General features: G+C 49.0%; 2 protein-coding genes across 7 annotated transcripts in view; both read right to left on the bottom strand.

The window, feature by feature from the left end:
• Window positions 1-663, bottom strand: part of LOC142451845 (DNA dC->dU-editing enzyme APOBEC3-like) — a 28,161-nt gene extending 27,498 nt beyond the window's left edge. For 2 of the 6 annotated variants that reach the window (XM_075553584.1, XM_075553583.1), the window contains exon 1: window positions 367-661. Coding sequence is in view for 1 of the 6 variants with exons in the window: in XM_075553581.1 (XP_075409696.1) it covers window positions 367-533 (167 nt within the window). In the remaining 5 variants the exon portion in view is untranslated. Of the gene's footprint in view, window positions 1-366 lie in introns of all 6 variants that reach the window. The other 4 variants (XM_075553580.1, XM_075553581.1, XM_075553579.1 and 1 more) reach the window with 3 other exon arrangements.
• A 9,836-nt stretch (window positions 664-10,499) lies between these two features.
• LOC142450638 (DNA dC->dU-editing enzyme APOBEC-3A-like) lies at window positions 10,500-21,926 on the bottom strand. Its single transcript, XM_075552617.1, has 5 exons — window positions 21,869-21,926; window positions 17,312-17,389; window positions 15,399-15,549; window positions 13,728-14,010; window positions 10,500-13,453 (listed from the first exon to the last, which is right to left on the bottom strand). The coding sequence occupies exons 3-5, from the start codon at window positions 15,543-15,545 to the stop codon at window positions 13,194-13,196; spliced, it is 690 nt and encodes a 229-aa protein (XP_075408732.1). The 5' UTR covers window positions 15,546-15,549; window positions 17,312-17,389; window positions 21,869-21,926; the 3' UTR covers window positions 10,500-13,193.
• Between the last annotated feature and the right edge of the window lie 1,400 nt (window positions 21,927-23,326).

Genomic DNA, 23,326 nt, shown 5'->3' with positions numbered 1-23,326 from the left:
AGAACGGCCAGCACAGTATTTAAAAAGACTTTCGGCCAAGTCCACCGACGGCTTCGGCCCCCCTCTCGTGGAAGTCTAAGTGTTCACAGGACACCTTATAAATTCAGGACGGCCCAGGGAGAGGGCCAGCCTGGCATAGAAGGAGCCGGTGAAGACAGGGAGGGGGTATGGCCCTGTGGGGGCCTCTCTGGCCCACCCAGAGGCTTTGCAAGGAAATGCAGCATGGTGCAGTGGGTGGGTAGAGATGAGGGCCAAGGAGTGGGGGCAGGGAGAAAGGGGAGTCAAAAGGAACCCCACCCCCAAACAGAGGCAAAACTGGGAGGAAGACCCTGGAGCAGAAAGAAGCCAAAGTGAGCTGGCATATACCTGATTCCTGGAGCCCTGGTGGACTGCGCTGTCCGTGGTGGGTGCACCAAGGGGCTGTTTGGGGGCTCTAGATCCCACAGACACAGCGGCCTCGGACTCTGAAAAGCCCGCGTGTGCCCCACCCACTTCCTGCTGCAGGGCCTCCCAGTGGGAGGGCATTGAGGCATTAGAGGCAGGTCTTCTCAGTCCTTCCTGTTCAGTCAGAGAGCTCCCTGGTGGAGAAGGGCTCCCTCTGGGCAGCTGGGTAACCTAAGGGAGCCTCATCTTTGTCCTTCAGAGCAGCCTGGTGCTTTCAAACTGCGAACCTAGCATCCCACACATAACCAGAGCAAAGTTTCAATGCAAGCAAAATGTAAAACAGAAACACAGGATTTAAATGTAAACACTACGCAAAGTAAAAAACAAGGTAAGACTACACCCAAAACTTGGCCCACAAGATAAAGACTCATGGAAAGCCCCCACACACGCAGCAAGCACCACACCACGACATGAGTTCGTGGGCGAGACGACTCTTGTTGGCTGCTGGTAAGCGTTCTTGTTCCTTGATGTGTGAATAGTTTCCATATTGACTATCATTTGAAATATGTCTGCAATGTATTCGATTGTTTGAACTTGGTGATTGGACTGAGCTGAAGCTGGTCAGGGCCTGCTTCCCTACATGTCCCTGGAGGTCAGCAGCTGCCCCCCTGGAATGAGGAGACCAGCAAACAATGCCTGGAATGCCTGACTCCCTGATAACCAGTCAGCCTGCCTGCAGGAGCTGATACACTACATCCTGGGCCATAAACCTTGCTCCAGCAGCAGCAACCCCCTCTCCCCACTTTCCTTTAAAAACCGCAGGCCCCAGACAAAGCCCAAGATTCTCCTGGGCCACTTGCTAGACCACAGGGCTTCCCTGAGCACTACCCACCCTCTCTTTGCTACAAGAAAGCCATCTCTGACTTCACCTATTTCGTCCTGACTTTGTCCTCGTCCCGTGCCTCGGTTTACCTCTCACTCGGACGGTGTGACCTTAGTGTGTAAATAAAGCATCACTAAAACCCACGTCCTGTTTGGGACCTATGACTGCCTCTGTCGGGATGCTCAGCAATCGACCGCCGGGGCGCATTGCTAAGGGAGAGAGAAGGTGAGCGCGGTTGTAGAATGGAGATAGGCTCTGCTGACCCGGGTCCAGAGAAGGGGCGCTGGGGCCTTCAAGCACCCAACTGTACATGTCCCCATACGCCCCAGCCCCCCACCCCACCCCGTCCCATCAGCACTCCCGTGTTTACTCTTGCAGGATGGAGGGGAGAGGGAGTGATGAGATGCTGCTTTCTGAACTCTGGACCAGGACCCAGCACCCTCCTCCCTTCTTCTCTGGGAGCTGCCTGAGCTTGATGGAGAGGGACCAGTTCTCCTGTGGTGCTGAGGAGGACACGGGTCAGAGACTCAGGCTGTAAATGGCCCAACTGGAAATAGGCTTGCCGCAGGCCAGAGCCGACTGCATGACGTCCTGACCCCAAGTGTGGCTTTCTGCCTGGGACCAGCCTGCCCCTTCCTCTTCTGACCACAGAGTCAGGGGAGAGGAGACATAGGCCTTCTGGTCTTGGGCCTGCTACCCATGAACCACCATGAAGCTTTACAGTCAGTTGTGTCATGACCGGATAGGACCAAGAAGACTTGGCCCATAGGGTTCCCAAGCCGGAATCTTTAATTTTTATTATTATTATTTTTAATCATTTTATTAGGGGCTCATACAACTCATATCACAATCCATACAGACATCAATTGTATAAAGCACATTTGTGCATTCATTGCCCTCATCATTCTCAAAACATTTGCTCTCTACCTAAGTCCCTGGCATCTGCTCCTCATTTTTCCCCCTCCATCCCTGCTCCCCATCCCTCATAAACCCTTGATAATTTATAAATTATTATTTTGTCATATCTTGCCCTGTCTGACATCTCCCTTCACCCACTTTTCTGTTGTCCGTCCCCAGGGAGGAGGTCACATGTAGATCCTTGTAATTGGTTCCCCTTTTCCACCCCACCCTCCCAGCATCGCTCCTCACACCACTCCTCCTGAATGGATCATCCGCCCTGGACTCCCTGTGTTTCCGGTTCCTGTCTGTACCAGTGTACATCCTCTGGTCTAGCCAGACTTGCAAGGTGGAATTGGGATCATGATAGTGGGGGGATGGGGTGGGGGGAGGAAGCATTTAGGAACCAGAAGGAAGTTGTATTTTTCATCATTGCTACAGTGCACCCTGACTGGCTTGTATCCTCCATGATACCCTCCTGTAAGGTATGTCCAGTGGCCAACAAATGGGCTTTGGGTCTCCACACCGCACTCCCCCCTCATTCACTATAAGATATTTTGTTCTGATGATGTCTGATACCTGATCCCTTCAGCACCTGGTGATCACACAGGCTGGTGTGCTTCTTCCATGTGGGCTTTGTTGCTTCTGAGCTAGATGGCCACTTGTTTACCTTCAAGCCTTTAAGACCCCAGACGCTATGTCTTTTGATAGCCGGGTACCATCAGCTTTCTTCACCCCTTTTGCTTATTAACCCACTTTGTCTTCAGTGGTTGTGTCGGGAAGGTGAGCATCATGAAATGCCAATTTAATAGAAGAAAATATTCTGTATCAAGGGAGTACTTGAGTGGAGGCCCAATGTCCTTCTACTACCTTAATACTAAATCTACAAATATATGCACATAGATCTATTTCCCCATCCTCATAAATAAATATATTTGCATATGTACATGCCTTTATCTAGACCTCTATAAATGCCCTTTGCCTCCCAGCTCTTTCCTCTATTTCCTTTTACTTTTCTCCTGTCCCACTATCATGCTCAGTCCCCACCCAGGGTTTCAGCAATTCCTCTTGGTTACATTACCCCTGATCGGTTACATTACCCCTGATCACACCCTACCAGGCCTCCTACACCCTCCTCACCACCGATTTCGATCACTTGTTCTTCCCTTGTCCCTGGATTTGTTAACACCACTATCTTTCCTCCCACATCCCCTCTCCCATGTCCCCCAAGAACTGTCGGTCCCATTGTTTTCTCCTCCAGATTGTTCATCCAGCCTATCTTATTTAGACAGACCTGCGGAGATAACAACATGCACATAAACAAGACAGAGCAGAACCAAGCAACAATATACAATAAAACAACAACAACAACAACAAACTAATGACAACAAAACCAAACAACAAGAAAGAAAAGCTTGTAGGTAGTTCAAGGATTATTTGTTGGCCTTTAGGAATGTTTTCCAGTCCAGTCTGTTGGAGCACCACACCCTGGCCCCAAAGTCCACCTTCGGCATTCCCTGGGGGCCTTGCTGCTCCATTCACTTACTGTTCTGTTGCACCCCCTTAGTGTTTTGCCTCAGTGTGGCAGGATCAGATCGGGCGCAATTCCCACACTGTGTCTCCGGTGTTGTCCTCTGTAAGGCTGTGGGTCAGTGAGGGACATCATGTCTCATAGTGGGGCCGGCCATGTGGTCCTCTCTGTGGACTGGCTGCTCTAATCGGGAACATAGTCCTCAAGGCCCAGAAGGCCAGGATGTGCTCCACTCTCTCCTCCTCCCCCTTCATCTGCTCCCTTGTGCTCCGATCAGATAAGTCCCTCTCCAGGAGCTACAGATTCAATGCCTTCCTTTGAAATACATTCTTCTGAGGGGAGGGGCAAATGTCCACGTAGTAGTTGGGATTGGGGCCGGCCCCTGCAAAAGCCAGAATCTTAGGGGAACAGACTGCCTACGTCTTTCTCCCACAGAGCAGCTGGTTCAAACCAGTGACCTTCAGTGAAGAGTTGAAGGTATAACGACCGTACAACCAGGACGCCTTGGTTTGGACCAAGGAAATGTGCAACACACCTTGTACTTATGCCCCTCAGACACTTAGCACATGCACACACATGCACCTTCAACTGACAGGCACAACACACACATACGCACTCAGTGCAGATAAACTCCATCTGTGCACGGGTGCCCATGTGCCCACGTGCCCACGTGCCCACGTGCCCACACACACAAACACGCATAGCTTCCTGATGACCCAAGTCCGTCTAGTGTTTTTCAAACAATACTCCTAAACTTTATGCCCCTTGGCAAGACTCTATCCCGCTTTGGAGAAGCTGGTCTCTCCTGGGAAATTCGGCTAACAGTTCGGAAGACTGGGCCCCAGAGTGAGGCTGAGGTAGGTCAGAGCACCCCCCACCTGGTAGGAGGCTGTTCTGCCGCTGCAGAGTGGATGAATGGAGGCTGAATTCAGATGGTGAAGTGTCTGTTGCCATCCACAACAGGTTACAATGTCAGTGGGGGAAGAAAATCCTTGCGTTGACCAGTGTTGTTTCTTTGAAGAAAGTGTAATGATGGTCTTGGACAAATCAGACACCCCAAACCTAACGCAAACCTCCGTGGCAGCAAGATCCCATCTTTGATGTCAAGGAAGCTTGATCTGAACTCTGCTCTGTCCCGTGTGACCCTGGGTGCGTGGCTTGCTGTGTCCGGTCCTTTAACATTTCTCATCTATAAATGCTAAGAATGATGCCAGTCTTACAGGGAAGATGCACAGCTGCCCGTGAGGCCCGCTCTGACTGGTTGAAATAGGATTTTCTGTGGCTGGGTTTTTGGAAGTCAACTGCCAGACTCTTCTTCCTTGGTGTCTTTGGACTTGAACCGACAACCTTGAATTTGAGATAGTAGATAAAACCTGGAATGTTACAAGCACCAAAGCAAGGGTATTGAGACTGTCATGACCTTCTCGTTGACAGTCCCATTAGAAGTTCCCTGTGTAGATATGGGAGAGAGGGAGGCGGGGGGAAGGAAGTATTGTGAAAAAAAAAAAAAACAACAACCCAAGGACAAGGGAACAACAAGTGATCCAAAATTGGTGGTGAGGAGGGTGTAGGAGGCCTGGCAGGGTTTGATCAAGGGCAATGTAACCGAAAGGAATTACTGAAACTCAAATGAAGGCTGAGCATGATAGCGGGACAAGAGGAAAGTCAAAGGAAATAGAGGAAAGAGCTAGGAGGCAAAGGACATTTATAGACGTCTAAATACAGGTATGTATATATGTAAATATATTCATATGCGAGGATGGGAAAATAGAACTATGTGCATATAATTATAGGTTTAGTATTAAGGTAGCAGATGGATATTGGACCTGTACTCACTCAAGTATGCTTTGTTCTATTAAAGTGGCATTCCATCATGCCCACCTTCCCGACATGATTGCTGAAGACAAAGCAGGTGCATAAGCAAATGTGGTGAAGAAAGCTGATGGTGCTCAGCTCACAAAAGATATAGTGTCTGGGTCTTAAAGGCTTGAAGATTAACAAGCGGCCATTTAGCTGAGAAGTAACAAAGCCCAGATGGAAGTACACCAGCCTATGTGACCACGAGGTGTCGGAGGTATCAGGTATCAGGCATCAAAGAACAAAAGATCCTATCCTTGTGAATGATGGAGAGTGAGGAGTGGGGACCCAAAGTTTATCTGTAGGCAACTGGACATTCCCTTACAGAAGGGTCGCAGGGAGGAGGCGAGCCAGTCAGGGTACAGTATAGCAATGATGAAACATGCAACTTTCCTCTAGTTCTTAAATGCTTCCTCCTCCCCTCTCCCCCCCCCCCTTCATGATCCCAAGTCTACCTTACAAATCCAGCTAGACCTGGGGATGTACACTGGTACAGATAGGAACTGGAAACACTGGGAGTCCAGGACAGATGATTCCTTCAGGACCAGTGGTGTGAGTCGCGATGCTGGGAGGGTGGAGGGAGGGCGGGATAGAAAGGGGGAACCAATTACAATGATCTACGTATAACCCCTTCTCTGGGGGATGGACAACAGGAGAGTGGGTGAAGTGTAAGTCATGACAAAATAATAATAATTTATAAATTACCAAGGGTTCATGAGGGAGGGGAAAATTAGTTGTTGATACCAAGGGCTCAAGTAGAAAGCAAATGTTTTGAGAATGAGGATGGCAACAAATGTACAAATGTGCCTGACATGATGGATGTATGGATTGTGATAAGAGTTGTACGATCCCCCAATAAAATGATTAAAAAAAGAAGTTCCCCGTTTATTAAATAGATTGCTTACTTTTTATGTTCGATTGCTTCTTTTGTTCCATCTATTGATCGTCCCCTTTTCTATCCACAGGGATGGTGTCATGGCCATGCAGGGTTTCCCTTTAAACCATTGCTGTGCTTGGGAATTATCATGAAGGTTTCCCTTTCCCAAGAGACATGCAACGTCAGGGAAAGGAACCATGGGCGGTACCACCAGGACTTGACAGGTGAAGTGATCACCCACCACAAGACATGGGGCTAAGACTGACCGGGCCGGAAGAGGGAAAGAGCCAATGTTGAGTGGGCTTTGTATTGAAGCATTCAATTAGCTTGGACCTTTGATGGCCCCAATGATCGGGGAGTTCCAAAATCTCTCCAAATGTTCCCAAGGCTGGGGAGAGGAGTTGCGATGTCTTAGGCAGCAAGTGGAGGAAATTTCAGACTCTCTCCATCTTTGCTCTCCACTGGTTTCCCAATGTCCAATAAATTGGCAATGTGGGCTTCCCGATTTGTTGGGATTCAGTTTCAAGTCTGCTCTCTTACTTTCTAGAAGCACCGGATTTGGGGGCTCCCTGTTTTCCCTGCCAATGCAGTTGTATGTTATCTCTCCTCTCATTTATGGGACTCTCTAAGTGCCATCTCTGCAGGGGCACTGGTGGCATCACGGTTACAAGTTGGGCTGCCAACCACAAGGTCAGCAGTTCAAAGCCCCCAGCTGCTCCATGGGAGAAAGACAAGCCTTTCTACTCCTGCACAGAGGTACCGTCTCAGAAACCCACCAGAGCAGCTCTACCTTGTCCTTAGAAGATCACGATGAGTTGGCACCAACTCAGTGGCAGTGAGTTTTGAGGGGGAAACCAGGATGGGCGGGATTAGGAAGACAGCAGCTAGATGGATGATTGCCCAGGGACACGGAAAACGTGAGTGCAGGAAATGGGAGTCAACAGCCAGGCTTCGGAGCAGGGTAAAAGGTTCCAAAATTGATTATGTAATGATTGCACAGACTCTCTTGATATGATTGAACTGTATGATATGTTCATTGTAGCTAATTTTTTTTAAAAAAAGAGTTATAGTCTCAGAAATCCACAGGGCATTCTGTGCTGTCCCACAGGGTTGCTAAGAGTTGAAGTAGACTCAATGGCAATGAGTAGAAGTGTTTTTTTAAAATAATAATTGGCACTTTTTAATAAAAGGGTCATTTATAATAGTTGAAAATGAACTGTCTTTTGGCCTTCTTCATGAATCCCTTCTTTGGTTTTGCTTTCTTGTTTTTCTCATTTTAAAACTCCATCTTTCTTATTTTTAGGCTCTTCCCTGTGGTTTTCTGGGTTTTCCATTCCCTTTGAGCGTACACCAGAAACTCCCCTTGCTGGCGTCTAGCAATGAAGGGAGAGCTGAGGTCAAAGGTTGGGAAATGAAGTTTCAAAGGTGTGACCTGCCTCTCAGAAAAGGAGACGTCCTAGATTGAGCATTGAGTAACCAGGGACCCACGACACCCATGAATTCATGTTGGTGCATCTTTCTGGTCCTCCAGAGGGAGCCAGTCTCTGGAGGACCCTGTCACTTGCCTGGGAAGATGTGTACTCAGATGGATGGTGCTTCCAGAAGCCTGCAGGTAAAGACAGCAGAAACTGGGACAAGTCAGAAGTAGACTTGGACCTGGGTGTTCATGAGTCCATGGAGAAAGGCAGATGTGGCGCACACCTGTCTGGACCACAGCTCACTGTGTCAATCTGCCTTTCGGAGGAGAGTCGTCTCCTTTGTACTGACTGTCTATGTTACCACGTGCGATGTCTTTTCCCAGAGACTAGTCTTTTTTGATAACATGTCCAAAGGGTATGAGATGAAGTCTCACCAGCCTCATTTCTAAGGTGTATTCTGGTTGTACTTCCTCTGAGATACACATGTTTGTTCTTCTGGCTGTCCATAGTAAGGTCTATATTCTTCTCCAACACCACCAATATCGTCTAGCTTTCACAGACACAAGGTGATTGAAAAGGCATGGTTGCGCCAGGTGCACCTTGGTCATCAAAGGGACATTTAAAAAAAAACATTTTATTAGGGGCTCATACAACTCTTATCACAGTCCATACATATACATACATCAATTGTATAAAACACATCTGTACATTCTTTGCCAAAGGGACATTTTTAAGAGGTCTTGGGCAGCAGATCTGTCCAAGGCAATACTTTGTCTGACTTCTTAACTGCTGCTTGCACGAGTGTTGATTGTGGACCCTAGACAATGCAATCTTTGGCACCTTTCATCTTTTTCTGTGTTCATCACGCGTATTGATGCAGCAGTGAGGGTTTCTGTTTCCTTTACGTCGTGTGGTCATCGATACTGATGGCTACACTCTGGGCTTCCTCGGGAAATGTTCAAATCCCCTTGACTTTCACTCAGCCAGGTGCGTCCTTTGCATCTTGCAGGTGTTTCACGAGCCTCTCTCTGATCTATATGTTATGTATGCTCTTGTCATCATACAATCATCGTCTCAGATTATATGCTGAGTAAGCATACACATGAAGGAAGTATGGGGAAAAGATGCAACTCCGACACACATCTTTCCTGATTTTACACCAGGCTTCTCAGTCTGTGCACGCACATTCTTTGTGGACACAATGAATTGTTCTAGAATTCCCATTTTCAATGCTGTCGGAAAATTTTTGAAACGGATATTGAACACTTACTGCACAGTATCATGAGTATAATTAGCATCACTGAATAGTTCACGCAAAATACATTGAAATTGCAAATGTTTTGTAAGCTATATAAGCGGGTGGCCAAAATACATTCAATGAAGAAGGGACAGTTTCTTTAACAAACGGTGCTGGCAAACTGTATCTCAATGCCCATGGAAGGAGCAGCCCAAAACCAAAAGACGTGGCGTCTTAAAGCACATCTGCTGCACAAGAACTCCTTAGGGTGCTGAAAGCAAAGGGGCGCCTGACCCAAGCCATGGTATTTTCAGTCGCCTCCTGTGCACGTGGAAGTTGGTCACTGACTAAAAAGACTGACGGAGGATCGATGCATTTGCATGGTGGGGCTGGAGAAGAATATCAAAGGTACCACAGTCTGCTAAAAGGACAGGTCAACCTGCCTTGAAGAGTAAGGCAGAGTGCTCCTCAGAGGCCAGGATGAAATGACTTCGCCTTACAGACGTTGGACATCTTTTCAGGAGAGAGCAGTCTCTGGAGAAGGGCATTGTGCTTGGAAAAGCCGCGAGGAGATGGGTTGACACAGTGGCTGCATCGACGGGCTCAAGCGCAGAAACAATTGTGAGGATGGCGCAGGACCGGGCAATGTTTCATTCTGTTGTGCAACAGGTTGCGATGGGTCAGAACCAACTTGGTGACACTTCACAACAAGAACCACAAAGGACATATCTGTCAGTGTGCTCCACCAAGCAGTTAGTTTTGACTGCTGCGGCTGAACAGTATATTCTGCACTCCTCAGTTTCTGTCTCCTTTCTCCTGTGGTGCTTTCCATACCCAGGGTCTCTTGACTTTCCATATAGAGTTAGCGGTTTGTTTTTCCATTCTGTGGGGGCACTGCATTAGGATCTACATATCTCTTGTCGTACTGTTGACATTTTCGCCATGTTAAGTCTTTCTATCCATGAGCATGGTGTGTTCTTTCATTTATGTAGCTCTTCTTCTGGTTTCTCACGGTAGTATTTTGTAGTTCTCATTGTATTCATACGTCTTTATATTTCTGGTTAGTTTATTCATAAGTATTTTATTCGGGGGAGGCAGCTGTTTTGAAGGACATGCATTTTTCCTGATTCTAATTTCAGGATTCTCTTTGTTAGTGTGGAGGGATTCATGATAAATTGATAAACCTTTGCTCTTTCCCCTCTAGAAGTAACAACTTTAGCCACTTTCACATTCCATTCCCTAAAAATACCTGCAGCTGAAATATGGACAAGGACCTCCAAGCAGAGGACAGTCTGAGAACTGGATGGCCTGTCTCAAGCCTGGTCACATAAATCTGTTGATTTTTCAGAAATTCCTCTCCTCCGAGATTATATTAGTCAGGGTTGACTAGAATAACAAATCCAGAGACACTCATATATGGGTAAGAAAGAGCTTTATATCAAGAAGTAGTTACATATAGAGAAAACATTCCAGCCCAGTCCAACTCAAGTCCATGAGTCCCTCTTCAGATTCACACAGCCACACGCCACGATGCAGAATTCAGAAATGTCACGGGCCAGTGAGTGCACGGTCTTGTGGAGCCAATGGCGGTGGCCACATTTCCAGGGGGTTGGCAGCAGCCAGGGTCAGCCGGCAGGAAGGTGAAGGCAGGGAGAGAGAGTGGAGGTTCCCAGGACCCTCCTTATGAGAAAGTCAAGCCCACAAGGAGTCACCATCAGGCTGTGTGTGACCTGATTGACAGGTTAGACTCCACCCCTACACTTTTATATGTCTTCAAGTTGACATGAAACGATGCCATGACCACGAAGATCACCAGCTGGTTCCTGAACTTTGGTTCTTTCCTGAAACTTCCTGTCCCCTTGCTTATTAGAATACTTCTTAACCTGTTGCTGGGGGAGGCAGGTTTTGCCAAATAAGAGCTACTCTGTCTCCTTGAATGCTGGTACTCAATAAAGAATCTCCCCTTTTCATTCATCGTATGAATTGGCTTACTCATGGTGGGCTGCCCAAATGAACCATGCTGCGTGAACAAAAGTAGCACCAAATCTATGGTAAATGAATTGGACCAAATAAGGTCTCTCTCAAGAAATAAAATATTCAAGAACTCTAGGAAGATATAAATTGATGTGCCCCAAAAAACCTGATTATCCTCGCTTATCAAATTGATTCTCTCTGTCTCTGAAAACCAATGTTAAATTGATCACAAAGAGAGAATTTCTCTCGCATTCTGTACGTTTGATAATCTCTCTCTCTCTCTCTCTCTCTCTCTCTCTCTCTCTCTCTCTCTCTCTCTCTCTCTCTCTCTCTCTCGTTGCTTCGGCTTTCTCTGTTCACTTAACCAATCACTTTTGTTAGTGAGTTAGCTTGTCCTCACGACAGATCTAACTGGTTCTCTCCTTGCTAATGAGATCTTGATGTCCGTATTGAGCGGAGATCCTTTGTGAGCAGAATTAGTCACCTAACAAATATCTGTTAAAAGAGTTCTTAACTATCTTTGATCTAGTTTGCTTTGCTATCGACCCCGCCCCTCGTAATCCTTATGAGAGAAAGGGTGGTGTCGGTAGTACAGTCTTAGACAGTGCGCGCTATCCCTGGAGGGCCTGCAAGGCCGCGGGGGTGCCGCACAAGCGCTCAAAACTGAAGAGGGCTACTCCCAGGAAGCACACAACCCCGTGGAAGAAGGAGCGCTGGAACCGGAAACCGGGTAGGAGAGCGACCTGCACACTGTTGCTTTGCTTTCACCGCGGCAATGAGCGCACCACAAAGCAGCCTTTCCCCTGGCTGAGCTTGAATTTGCTTGCTGGAGTCTCTGAACAACTTCCAGCGTTCCCATGCATTGGAGTTGGACAGATTTGCAGAAAACTTTTGGAATTCTTTTTTGAGGCAGGGGTGGGGTGTGTGTGGGGTGACCTGAGGGGGTGGTGTCCCTACTCAACCAGTTTGGCTGAAGCCCCTTGTCAAAGAGCAAAGTGACCTTGTATTCAAATTAAAGAGGTGATTGAAGGAGTGAAACCACCCAGGGCCAGGCAGTACCTTATGAGGGTGCATCAAACACTAGGGGAAGGGGATTTTCCCAGAGCCTCAGTACACAGGATGCAGGGACTTTACAAGGACGATGTTCTGATTGGCTGACAGCGACAAAACCACAGCTAACACACCCAGTGGTCAGTCCTGTTCTTGGGAGCAGCCTGTGGCAGGGAGAGGCAGGTGGAGGCAGCCACTACGGAATTCCACAGGTATGCCGGCTGGCTGACCTTCCAAAGCCCATTCAGAACACGCAGTAAGCAGACCCCATAAAAGCGAACAGAGTCCGGCCTGCCTCTTTGGCAGAGGCTCTCTGTCTACCAAGCACTCGTTCTTTGGTGCGCCCCCTTCACATGGTCTGACTACGTTCTTTTAAAGAAATCCATTCATTTTGGGTTTCTGGAATTTCATTGCCTTCTTCTTTTTTTTTTAACTTAGCTGGAGACTGTGGCAAACGGAGTATTTACTCTTCTTCAAAGAAGGTGTCTCCTTCTCTCGTTCTGCAGAGATCCCCTGCCTCTGTTAGGAAGTCCAGACCACAAGATCAAGTTCGAAACCGCCGGCTGCTGCAGAGGAGAAGGATGAGGCTCTGTGCTCCCAAGAGGATTCAGTCTCAGAAACCCAAAGAAGCAGTGCCAGTCAGTTGGATCGTCAGAAGGTCACGAGCCGGAATCGACTCCTCCAGAGTGCGGACGTTGTTGCCGTCTCGTCGCTGTCATCTCCTCATGTCCTCTCCCCCAGCCACCCAGGAGGAAGCCAAGCGTCTCTGAGATGCGAGGGAAAGTTTGAGGGAAGGAGCAGAGAATAGAATGGGAGTCAGTGAAAATATAGATAAGAGAAACGAAGGCATTCGGGAGGGGGCCCTGGTGGGGGGGAGTGTAAAAGGGAGACGATGTAGAGGAGTCCATGGAGGAGAAGAATGTTTGGAAACGGATTGTGGTAGCAATAGTACAATTCTACTTGACATGATGGAAATATGGCATGATAACATAGATGTATTAAATCCCAACTAATGATTATGAAAGAGAGAGAGAGAGAGGAGAGACCGGGGGTGGGGGGGATGTAAGGGGGCTTTAGAAGAAGGATCAGAAAGGATGGTGCTGGGGGCCCATCGGGGGAGCAGGGAAGCAAAAGGAAGTTCTCTGTGGAGGGCAAGGAAATCTTCCGGGAGAGAAGAATCCAAATGAAGGCAGATAGCCGATCGGGGGGTGGAAGAGGGAAATCCTGTTCTGGAGAATGGATTGAAGCCTTTCTGATAGGGCTTGACTGCTTTTTTCCAGCGTGTCCCACGGCCTGAAGGGCCACGAGTGATTGTCCACGAAGACTCTCCAGCAGTACTCAAACTCTACAACAGGAGCAAGGAGGCAGCGTCAAGGCCCAGCCACGCAAGAGCCATAAGGGTGGACAACTCTTAGAGACCAATCTTCGGCACCAGAATTTTTTACCCCCTTCTTTCTCTTTCCCACCCATCCGTGCAACAACGGGGCTCTGATACCCCACTGAAAGAACGTGTCTTTCGGTCTGTCTTTGCTTATACTTCAAATGCTCAGGAGAGCACCAATCTGATTGTTCAGTGATTTGAATTCCTCCACCGCCTCTCCCTCTGGTTCTACTCTGACCTTTGGAAGTCATGATGGACAGGTGGGCCCCCGCATCCCGCAGTGAGAGGAGCCCCTCTTCGTAGCCTTCTTGGTAGGCATGGAGGCGGGCCGCAAAAATGCGCAGGCTCACGTGGCTGTTGCTTCGCAGAAAGGCGCTCACTTTTGAGGCACACTTAGGGCAGGGACTCCAGGAGAGGAACCAGGTGACCTGACACCACTGCCCTGGGTACAACCTCAAAGAAGACATCCTTTTCAGGAAGCACAGCTCTGCGTGGCAGCGTTGTTGGGGATCGGGATGATGCTGAACATGGGAGGACAAAGAAAACGTTACCTTTCCACCTGTGAGCAGGCAGGAGGTCAGAAGCAAGTACAGCCTCCCGCACCAGGCGAGAGGGGTCGTGCAGGGTCCCACATCATCTCCCTTGCATTACAATATGGTTTCTTTTCATTGCTGATGTCTCGGGGTCCTCTCTAATTTTACAGCCAGCCCCTTCAAGCTTAACCCTTCAAGGAAGAGAGAAAGAGCTCGAGGAGGGAGAGGGGAGGAGGAAGAGGGGAGTCAGGTGAGCCCCAGGTTCATTGCGCTCATGCTGTCGAAGGGGCCAAGCTTCCTTCATGGAGGGACTTATGCCCTGGTTTCTATCCCCCAAACATTATCCACCCGCCTGCTCACAAACCAATCAGTCCACAAGCTTCTACTGTGTCTCACCTGTGCTGAGCCCAGGAGGGACGCCAGCTCCGTCAAAAGAGCTCCTCATGATGGAGGAATAAGGACAAGGGCCCTTAAAAGGACACCTCCCAAGGGGTGATGGGAAGACAGCCATTGCTGTACTAGTGGTATCGGGACACTGGTACCAACAGCAGTGGGACTAGGATCAAGCCGGGCCACGGGGACAGTATCGAGAAATGGCAGGGTGTGATGAGGGTGTCCAAAGCAGGTAAGAAGCGGCCATTGGGGCATCCCTGAGTCAAGGATCCTTGGTGAGGCAGGTGTGAGGACCGTTACGAAGCACCTGCCAGCAGGGGATCGGATCTAGCCCGTCCAAAGTGACCAGCAGGTACATATGTACTGGAACACAGAACCAACAAAGACCGGACCTCTGGACACAAGGCTGTCCCAGGCAGAGGGCAGGGAGGGATATCCCTCACATCCAGGGCCCCTCAGCCTGACCTTGCTCTTCCCCCAATTCTTGATGACCCCTTGTCCCCACAGCACTGTAGGCACAACCCCAGTCAGGGGTTTCTGTTCATGTTTCTCTGCCCAGAGCCTTCTTCTACTGTGACCAAGCACAGGAAACAGACTCTTGGGAATGATGTCTGGTGAACATCAGCATGTGAGCTACCTTTAAGTCACAAACAAAAAGCTGAGTCATGATGATTTTCAAGAATTTTTGTGTGTGTGTGTGAATGGCAGTCCTGATACCACCCATTCTGGAAAAACCCAAAGGTTGTAGCATGATTCTAGAAATGGGGCATGGTGACTTGTTGCCAATGTGGGACCTGGAGTCCATCTCAGAGTGTCATCTACAGCGTATCCCATCTCCATCCAACGGCAGGGCAGCCCCCCCCCCCCACGCCGTATGACAGCATTCAGAGGTGTGAGGCACTTTGTGGGGCATCAGAGAACCCACCAGGCCTCAAATGGAATGGGGAGGGCCGTGCAGGCCAAAGTCGCGCTGAGACAGTCACCTGGTTATGCAGGAAGCCCCTGATCATGCCCAGTGGGGCCCCGAAGCGGACGTCAAAGAGCTGTACCTCGTAGCACAGGTAGGTCGTATGCCGCCGACGAACTGAGTGGTCATTTTTGAAGTTATAAATAAAGACACGGTGATCCATAGATCTGTAAGAAGGAGGAGGGAGAAACAATGTAGAGAGCTCTCCCATGGTGCCTCAGCCCTACCTCTGAACCTAGCACTCCCTTACTAGGTGGTGCAGTGAGTCAGTCCCTCATTGGGCTGCAGTTCAAATCCACCAGCCGCTCCTCGGGAGAAAGATGTGGCTTAATTCATCATGTTTCTACTTCAATTTCTTCAGGTGTCTTTACGCAGTCTGTTTCTTTCAGTGTCATATTTTTACCAGACTTTCTCCCAAGAAAAATTTAAAATTTGTATAATTTTCTACTTTAACATGCAATATTTTGTTTTCTCTCCCTTTTTTTCCCGCTCAGAGATAATTCCTCCTTAGTCGTCTCTTGAAACTATTTTAGTTTCCAGAAATGCTTGTTTTCCACAAGCGTTGCCATAACGGTGCCAGACAACATGTATTTTTCATCTGAAGTTTGTAATAAATGAAGGAAAATGTCACATAATGATAAAAGAGCCAAGTAGCAGTCAAGAACTCAAGCAAGGGATTCCACTGCGCAGGGGACTTCTGGAAAGCTCTGAAGAGCAAAGCAACATTAAGACAGGGCACAGCCAACCCGAGCCATGGCACTTTCAGTTGCCCCCATGTGCATGGACAATACATAAGGGAAATGTATAAGACAAAGAGCAATAGGTGCATTTGAATTACGTTGTCCGTGGAGAATATATGTTATGACCATCAGAACAAACATGGGAGGAGCTGATACCAAGGGCTCAAGTAGAAAGCAGGTGTTTTGAGAATGATGATGGCAACATATGTACGAATGTGCTGGACACAAATGATGTATGTACGGATTGTGGAAAGAGTTGTATGAGCCACTAATAAAATGATTTAAAAAAAAAGAACAAACATGGAAGAAGGGTAGCCAGAACAAGCAAACCCGTTTGACCGGACGTACAGCCAGAATGCTCCTCAGAAAGGGGAATGGTGAGATTGTCTCACACATGCTTTGGGCATGCTATCCGGAAAAAGACATCGTGCTGGATAAAGTTCAGCCCAAAGAGAGGAAGACCTGCAGAGAGATGCCTGGGCACCGTGGCGGCGACAATTGTGAGGCAGGCACAGGACCAAGCAGTGCTTCTTCCTGCTCCACAGAGGGTCACCTGAGTTGGGACTGGCTTGTCACTTATCTCACCACAACACACAGGTGCCCATGGAGAATTGTTTAAAGCTGGGAGTTAGGCTTTAAACGATCACTACATTTTCAAAGTCACTCATACAATTTCACAGAATTGAATCTAGGTGGATCCAGGCTCCTTGGAAACACTGGAAACACACCCACTGCCTTTGACTCCGTTCTGACTCAGAGCAGCCCAGAGGGACAGAATAGAACCGCTCCCATGGGGCTTCCGGAACTGCAACTCCCTAGGAAAGGGGACTGCCTCATCTTCCTCCTGTGCAGAGGCGAGTGGGACCAAACCAGCGCAGCCCAGTCATGAACCCACTGTGCCAACCCTTCCTGGAGTTCTGTCCTGTTGTTTTTGACAACGTGAACTTATCTGTTGAAAATTCCATCACATCCACAAGGAAGCTTCTAGAGTAGAGGAATTAACCACGTTTCAGGGTTCACAGTTACGCACAAAAATCAACCATTAAAAAAATATATGTACCAGCACTGATCATCTGAAAAGTAAATTAAGAAATCTTCCCATTGTCAAGAGCACTGACAGACAATGCCCAGGCCAAGATTAACCAAGGAGACTAATGGGTTCAGACACGTGAAGTGCCCCTGGTCGTACCTGATGCTGTGGTCAAATGTGTCCTCAGTTTGTCTTCCTTCTGGGAAGCTCTCCAAGGGCGTGTCTCCTAGTTTGAACCTATTGGAAGTGAAACTGAGTCACGAATCAAGGCAAAGCCCTTATCACAGTCTCCAAAAGCAAGCGCAGCACCCCGAGCAAATGAGCAAGAAGGAAGGGGCAATATGGCGTCTTGGGTAGACATCTCTCCACAACAAAGACACAAGAGACCAAATGAAACAGACAATCCGGGAACCCTTCCCTTCGGAGCAGAGCATCGGGACGTGCTGAGCAAACGTGATGCGAGAGAAGACGGATGAAATGGGTGAGGGGTCAGTTGGCCTGACACAGTTCAGGCATCTGGAACTTTTGCAGCATTCATGGTGGACGATGGCCTGGGACAGCACAAACACCCACCGATTGATCGGTGATCAGAAAGTGTGATGTCCTTGTTGCTCACACTCTCAGGATGACTAGAAAGAAGTGTGGTCAGGCCCATCTTCACCCATCCAGTGGCTGGTAACACCACTCTCTGCACAGCCCCCACCCTGCCTGGGGTCAGAGCCGCATGCTCACGGGCTGGATGATAGACATCTGCCACCCTCCCGTATCCTCCTCCACATGGCGGGTGTGTGAACTCTGCCCCACCAGACCGGCCGGGCATTTAGTGTTGGAGAGTGACCTGTCCCCAGCCACCTCTTTGCTGGCATGAATTCCATCAACACCACTCTGTTCACATCTGCCCTCTGGACCCAAACGAGTTGCTTCTAGGACAAAACATCCTGAACTCAGTCACCCTCTGAGCTGGCACGAACGACTTCCAGAGCAGGCTCGCTGAAGGCAGACTTCCTCTGGGCCAGCGGAAATGATGTCTAGGACCAAACATTCCTCCCCCAACCCTGGGTGCTCCTTGGTTAATAAGAGGGCATGAACCCATACTGAGCGCACTTCCCCACAGGGGTCTCCTCTCGGGGTCCTTCCCCACTCCAGTTTTATTTGTTCTTTGGGGTCCCCCCACACTCCTCCCCTCACCTGGCTTTAATCCTTCCTTTCTTGCTTTTTATTTTACCTTATTTTTCTTTTTTTTTCTCCCTTCCTTCTTCTGTGTTTGGGGTTTCTTGGAAATTTTTTTCTTCAGTATTATCCCATGATTTTTCCCGTCCCTGCTTTTGTTTATTTTATTATGTATCATTTTCTCTTGTTTTGATCTTCCTGTCCTTTTCTTAGTTATTAAATTATTTTTTTCTTGCTGTTGTTTGCCCGATTTCCCTTCTTTTTCTTCTTCTCCTGTTTTCAACTCTCTCTCTCTTTTTTACACCGTGACTCTTTACAAGGGTAGAAAGCCTCGCCTTTCTTCCAAGTAGCTGCAGGTGGTTTCGAACCACTCACCTTGCGGTTAGTAGACCAGTGCATATAACCACTGAGCCACCAGGGCTCGTTCTTCTCCTGTTTTTTTATGATGCCATTTCTCCGTGTGCCTCTTTCTCCCTCTCTCTTTTCCCTTTTCTTTCAGTCAAACCTGACAGGAGATGCTCACACGTCCCGGCTGCAACCGTACCTCCCGCAGCCCACCTACAGGCAAGGGCCCTTATCTTCTCCTGCAGCACCTGACCCCCAACAGATAGTGGTCAACAGCAGTCAAACCCACCTCCAACCGCTGTCCATGAAGAGTAGAGAAAGCATGCATCCACATGCCCCCACATGTGATCTGTGGTGAGTCCGCAAATGTGCAGCAGCACACATCCGTCAATGAAATGCGAGCTCAACTCCACCACCGTGTCTCAGAGGCCACACACCACATCAGTTCCCCAAAGAGACAAGACCGAGTGGCTTCGACAAGTGGCCAAGACACAAAGCAAGAACCCGATGCTGGGAAACAAGTGGCACTGGAACCACATGATAAGGAACCCAGAAGACTGATGTCCACGCTCTTCTCATGAGATGCAGAGAAAGATCAAGAAACCTGTCGGCGAAATCAAGGAGAACACACACACACACACACACACACACACACACACTAAAAAAAAACACACAAAAACAGACTCACAAAATAAAGCGACACCTGGTGTGGAAATAGTTGGCACCTGCAGATGGTGGTGATGGTCAGGGTACTTGATCCCAGAAGATATGCTTTGAGGCCCCCAGGGCAGCTGGAGGCAGGACGGCTGGTTATGGAAGGAGATATTGTCTTCCCAGAAGTGACCGAGGGACTGGCACTGCTGTGTCTGCCTCCAGACCCAGGAATGGCATCACAGGATCGGTGCCCTGCTCCACGTGGGCACCACTCTCATCTCCGGTAAACAGGGGCTGTGCAGGGGAGCTGCCTCTCTCCACTGGGTGGGTGCCGGTGGGGACTCACCCTCCTTCTGGTCACCATGAGGGGGAGGGGCAGAAGGGCAGTGCCATGCTTTAGGCACTGGTTAGTATGTGGTGTTTGTGCTGCCCCGAGCCATGGATGCTGCTTGCGAATGTCCGAGATGCCCACGCTGTCGGACCAACTGGAAACCCATCCATTCTACCTGTCTTCTGTCTTGCTGCTTTTGTTCAGCTTGGTCTCCAAGTTGGTATTGAATCCACTTTTCGATGCGTTCTTCAGAGATCTAGGATGTTTCAATTGGTCTCTCGTGTCTTTGCCGTAGAGGGTCTGTGTCCACTTAAATATTTCTGAGAGCCCAATACCCCTTCTTGATAAACGACATACAACAAAATCAAAATAGAAGGGGAGTTCTCACCAGAATTCAGGCATAGATGCAAAACCAACAGGCAATGTTACTCTCAGTAGAAGGAAGCTGAGAGCATTCTCCTTTCAGATGGGAATCCGGCACAGATCCCGTTTGTCACCGTTCCTATTCAACATTGTGTTGGCAGTTTCAACACAAGATTGACGAACACATTGAGTGGTGAAGAGATAATCTCTCCACCAAATAGCGCCTGCAAAACTGAATATACACGTGCAGAAAAATGAAACAGGACCCGCATCTCACACCATACACACAGCCAAACTCAAGATGGAGCAGAGACCTGAATGTAAAAGGTAGAATTATAAAGATCATCGGTGAAAGTTAGGGACCCACACAGGGTCCCTGTTCCACGGCATGAACACACTAGCAAACATAACTGAAAACATAAAAACGTCAAAGGACAAACTGGATAACTGGGCCCTCCTGAAAACTGGACAATCGTGTTCACATGCGGTCAAAATGGTGACAGCCACGGGTTCAGGCACAGCACTTGGTGGGGACGGGGACTGGTGCCGGACTGGGTGTGTGCACCCAGGAGGACCAGGCAGCACTCACCACCACCCCCACCTCCACCATCCCCACCCCCACCATCCCACCCCCACCCCCACCACCATTCCCACAATCACCACCATTCCCACCACCACCAGCACTCACCACCACCCCCACCCCCACCATCCCCACGCCCACCACCAGCACCCCCACTACAATCCCCACCACCACCACCACCACCATTCCCACCACCACAATTCCCACCACCACCTCCACCACCAGCATCCCCACCACCATCACCACCACCACCACCACCAGCACCCCCACCACCATCCCCACCACCAGCACCACCACCACCATCCCCACCACCAGCATCCCCACCACCATCCCCACCATCCCCACCACCAGCACCCCCACCACCATCCCCACCACCAGCACCCCCACCACCATCCCCACCACCAGCACCCCCACCACTATCCCCACCACCAGCACCCCCACCACCATCACCACCACCACCACCCCCACCACCATCCCTACCACCAGCACCCCCACCACCATCCCCACCACCAGCACCCCCACCACCACCACCATTCCCACCACCACCATCACCACCACCACCACCACCATCACCACCACCACCACCATCACCACCATCCCCACCACCAGCACCCCCACCACCATCCCCACCACCACCACCACCAGCACCATCCCCACCATCACCATCACCATCACCACCTCCACCACCACCAGCACCACCTCCACCACCACCAGCACCCCCTCTCCCCCGAGGGAATGGCACTGCTATTTCTGCCTCCAGACCCAGGGACGGCTTAACAGGATGAGGTACCCTCAGGATGAGTATCAAAGACTTCACCCAAAGAGCCAAAGGAACCCAAAGGCGGGGACAGAGTTTGGGCAACGACATAAAGCGAGGGACTCATCTCTAAAAGTCATGCTGGTGTCAGGAACCCGAGAGTCATGATGGGTACGGGTTGGCCTGGGAACGCCACAGTCATCAGTTCAAAGCCACCAGTTGCTCTGGCTGGCAGCTGACTATCCCACATAGAGAACCAGCTCAGGTGAAAGGGCAGGAGGGGAGGAGGAGACCCCAGGAGTCGGGAGAGGAGGGCGCATGACCGCTGCACTGGGGCTTAGACTCCCCTTTCTGCTTCTGACCCAACTGCCTTGGCACAGGGCTGGTCCTCCAAGCACAAGCAGTCCGCTGCCCAGGGCTCTTTATTCACACCTGCAGTCTCTACGCCAAGCGTGATTCACAGGGTGAAAGACACAGACAGGGACACAGACCAGGGATGTATCAAAGTAGACTTACCTGGGGTGCTACCTGTCTGCTCTCTGGAAGCAAGTGAAGAACAGGCGCTCTGCTTCACGAGTACACTGCTCTGCAGTTTCGATTTCAGTTTCAGTTTCCTGATCCAGCACGGTTTTGTTTCTGAAACGGACAGTCTGGGAAACTTTTCAGGAGTGGTTGGCTCTCTGGGCATTGGCAGTTAGACAGGAAACATCATGTTTTCTTCTAAGAAGTGCTTCCTTCGCGTTATTTGTAGTTTCGTCTTTGTCCTATTCCGATTTTATCCTAACCACCTCAGTGTGATTTCGCTTTTTTGTTGTCTTCTGTTGGGTTTCCCAGCTGTGACGCACGGGGGTGGGGGGTGGTGGATGTAGAATGATAACAACTGATACGAGTCAGGGGGAGGGGTGGTAGGTGAGGAAAGGGGAGTGGGGAGTAAGCAATGAAAGCTGGAGGAGGGAGGGAGCACTAGACCGGATGTGATTGCATTTAAAATTGATGTGGTATTGATAGTGCAATTCTCCTTGATATGAAGGAATGATTGAACTATTAAATTGTATGGTATGTAAATTATGTGCCAATAAACCGTTGGTGGAAAATAACTAAGATAATAAAACTAACATCAAAAAGCTAAATAAATAAACAGATGTGCTTCCTTGCAGCATGGGCCTCACCCCTGTCATGGGAGGGTGAGACGGGGCCCAGAGTCGAGCATCTGTACTCTGAGCAGACCAAAGTCATTGCCACCAACACGTCCTCCGAGATGGAAAGTATGGGACCACAGATGCCAATTTGTACCTAATGCCATCTGCAGAGGCAAAAGCGAATGAACGGTGTGATGGTAGAACTTCCAGATGGAGAGGACGTGAGTGAAGTTCCAGCGTCCACTAGTGCAGCAGCAACCGCGGGCAAGCTAAGAAACTCGGTAACCAAATGAGCTCCGCACAGAAAAAGACACAGAGTTAACAAGCCATCAATACCAACCCCACTTAAGTACACGTGAAAGTCACAGCAGCGCGTTCATGCTTATCAATCATTACACGGAATATAAATGGATAAAATCACCAGTCAGGCAACATAGAGTTGAAAAATGGATAAGAAAATGGGGCCAATCAATATGTAGCCTACAGGAGACATACTTTAGACACTAATCCAAAAGTAAGCTAAAAATCAAAGTTAAAAAAACATATCAAGCAAATGGCAATCAAAAACAGTAGATGTAACTGACAAATTTCTGATAAAACAGATGGAAGAAAAAGACAATTTAAGAGACAAGGAAGGGCATTATATAATAAAGGGTCAACATACCCGATATAAAGCTCCAAAATACACAAAATAAAACTTTAAAAAATCATTTTGGGGGGTCTTGTACAGCTCTTCTCACACTCCATACACACATCCATTGTGTCAAGCACATGTGTACATTTGTTGCCATCATCATTCTCAAAACATTTGCTTTCTACTTGAGCCCTTGGTATC

The sequence above is a fragment of the Tenrec ecaudatus genome, chromosome 6 (genome assembly GCF_050624435.1).
Source record: "Tenrec ecaudatus isolate mTenEca1 chromosome 6, mTenEca1.hap1, whole genome shotgun sequence".
Taxonomy (NCBI): Eukaryota; Metazoa; Chordata; class Mammalia; order Afrosoricida; family Tenrecidae; genus Tenrec; species Tenrec ecaudatus.
This window is presented reverse-complemented; position numbering and strand designations above follow the sequence as displayed.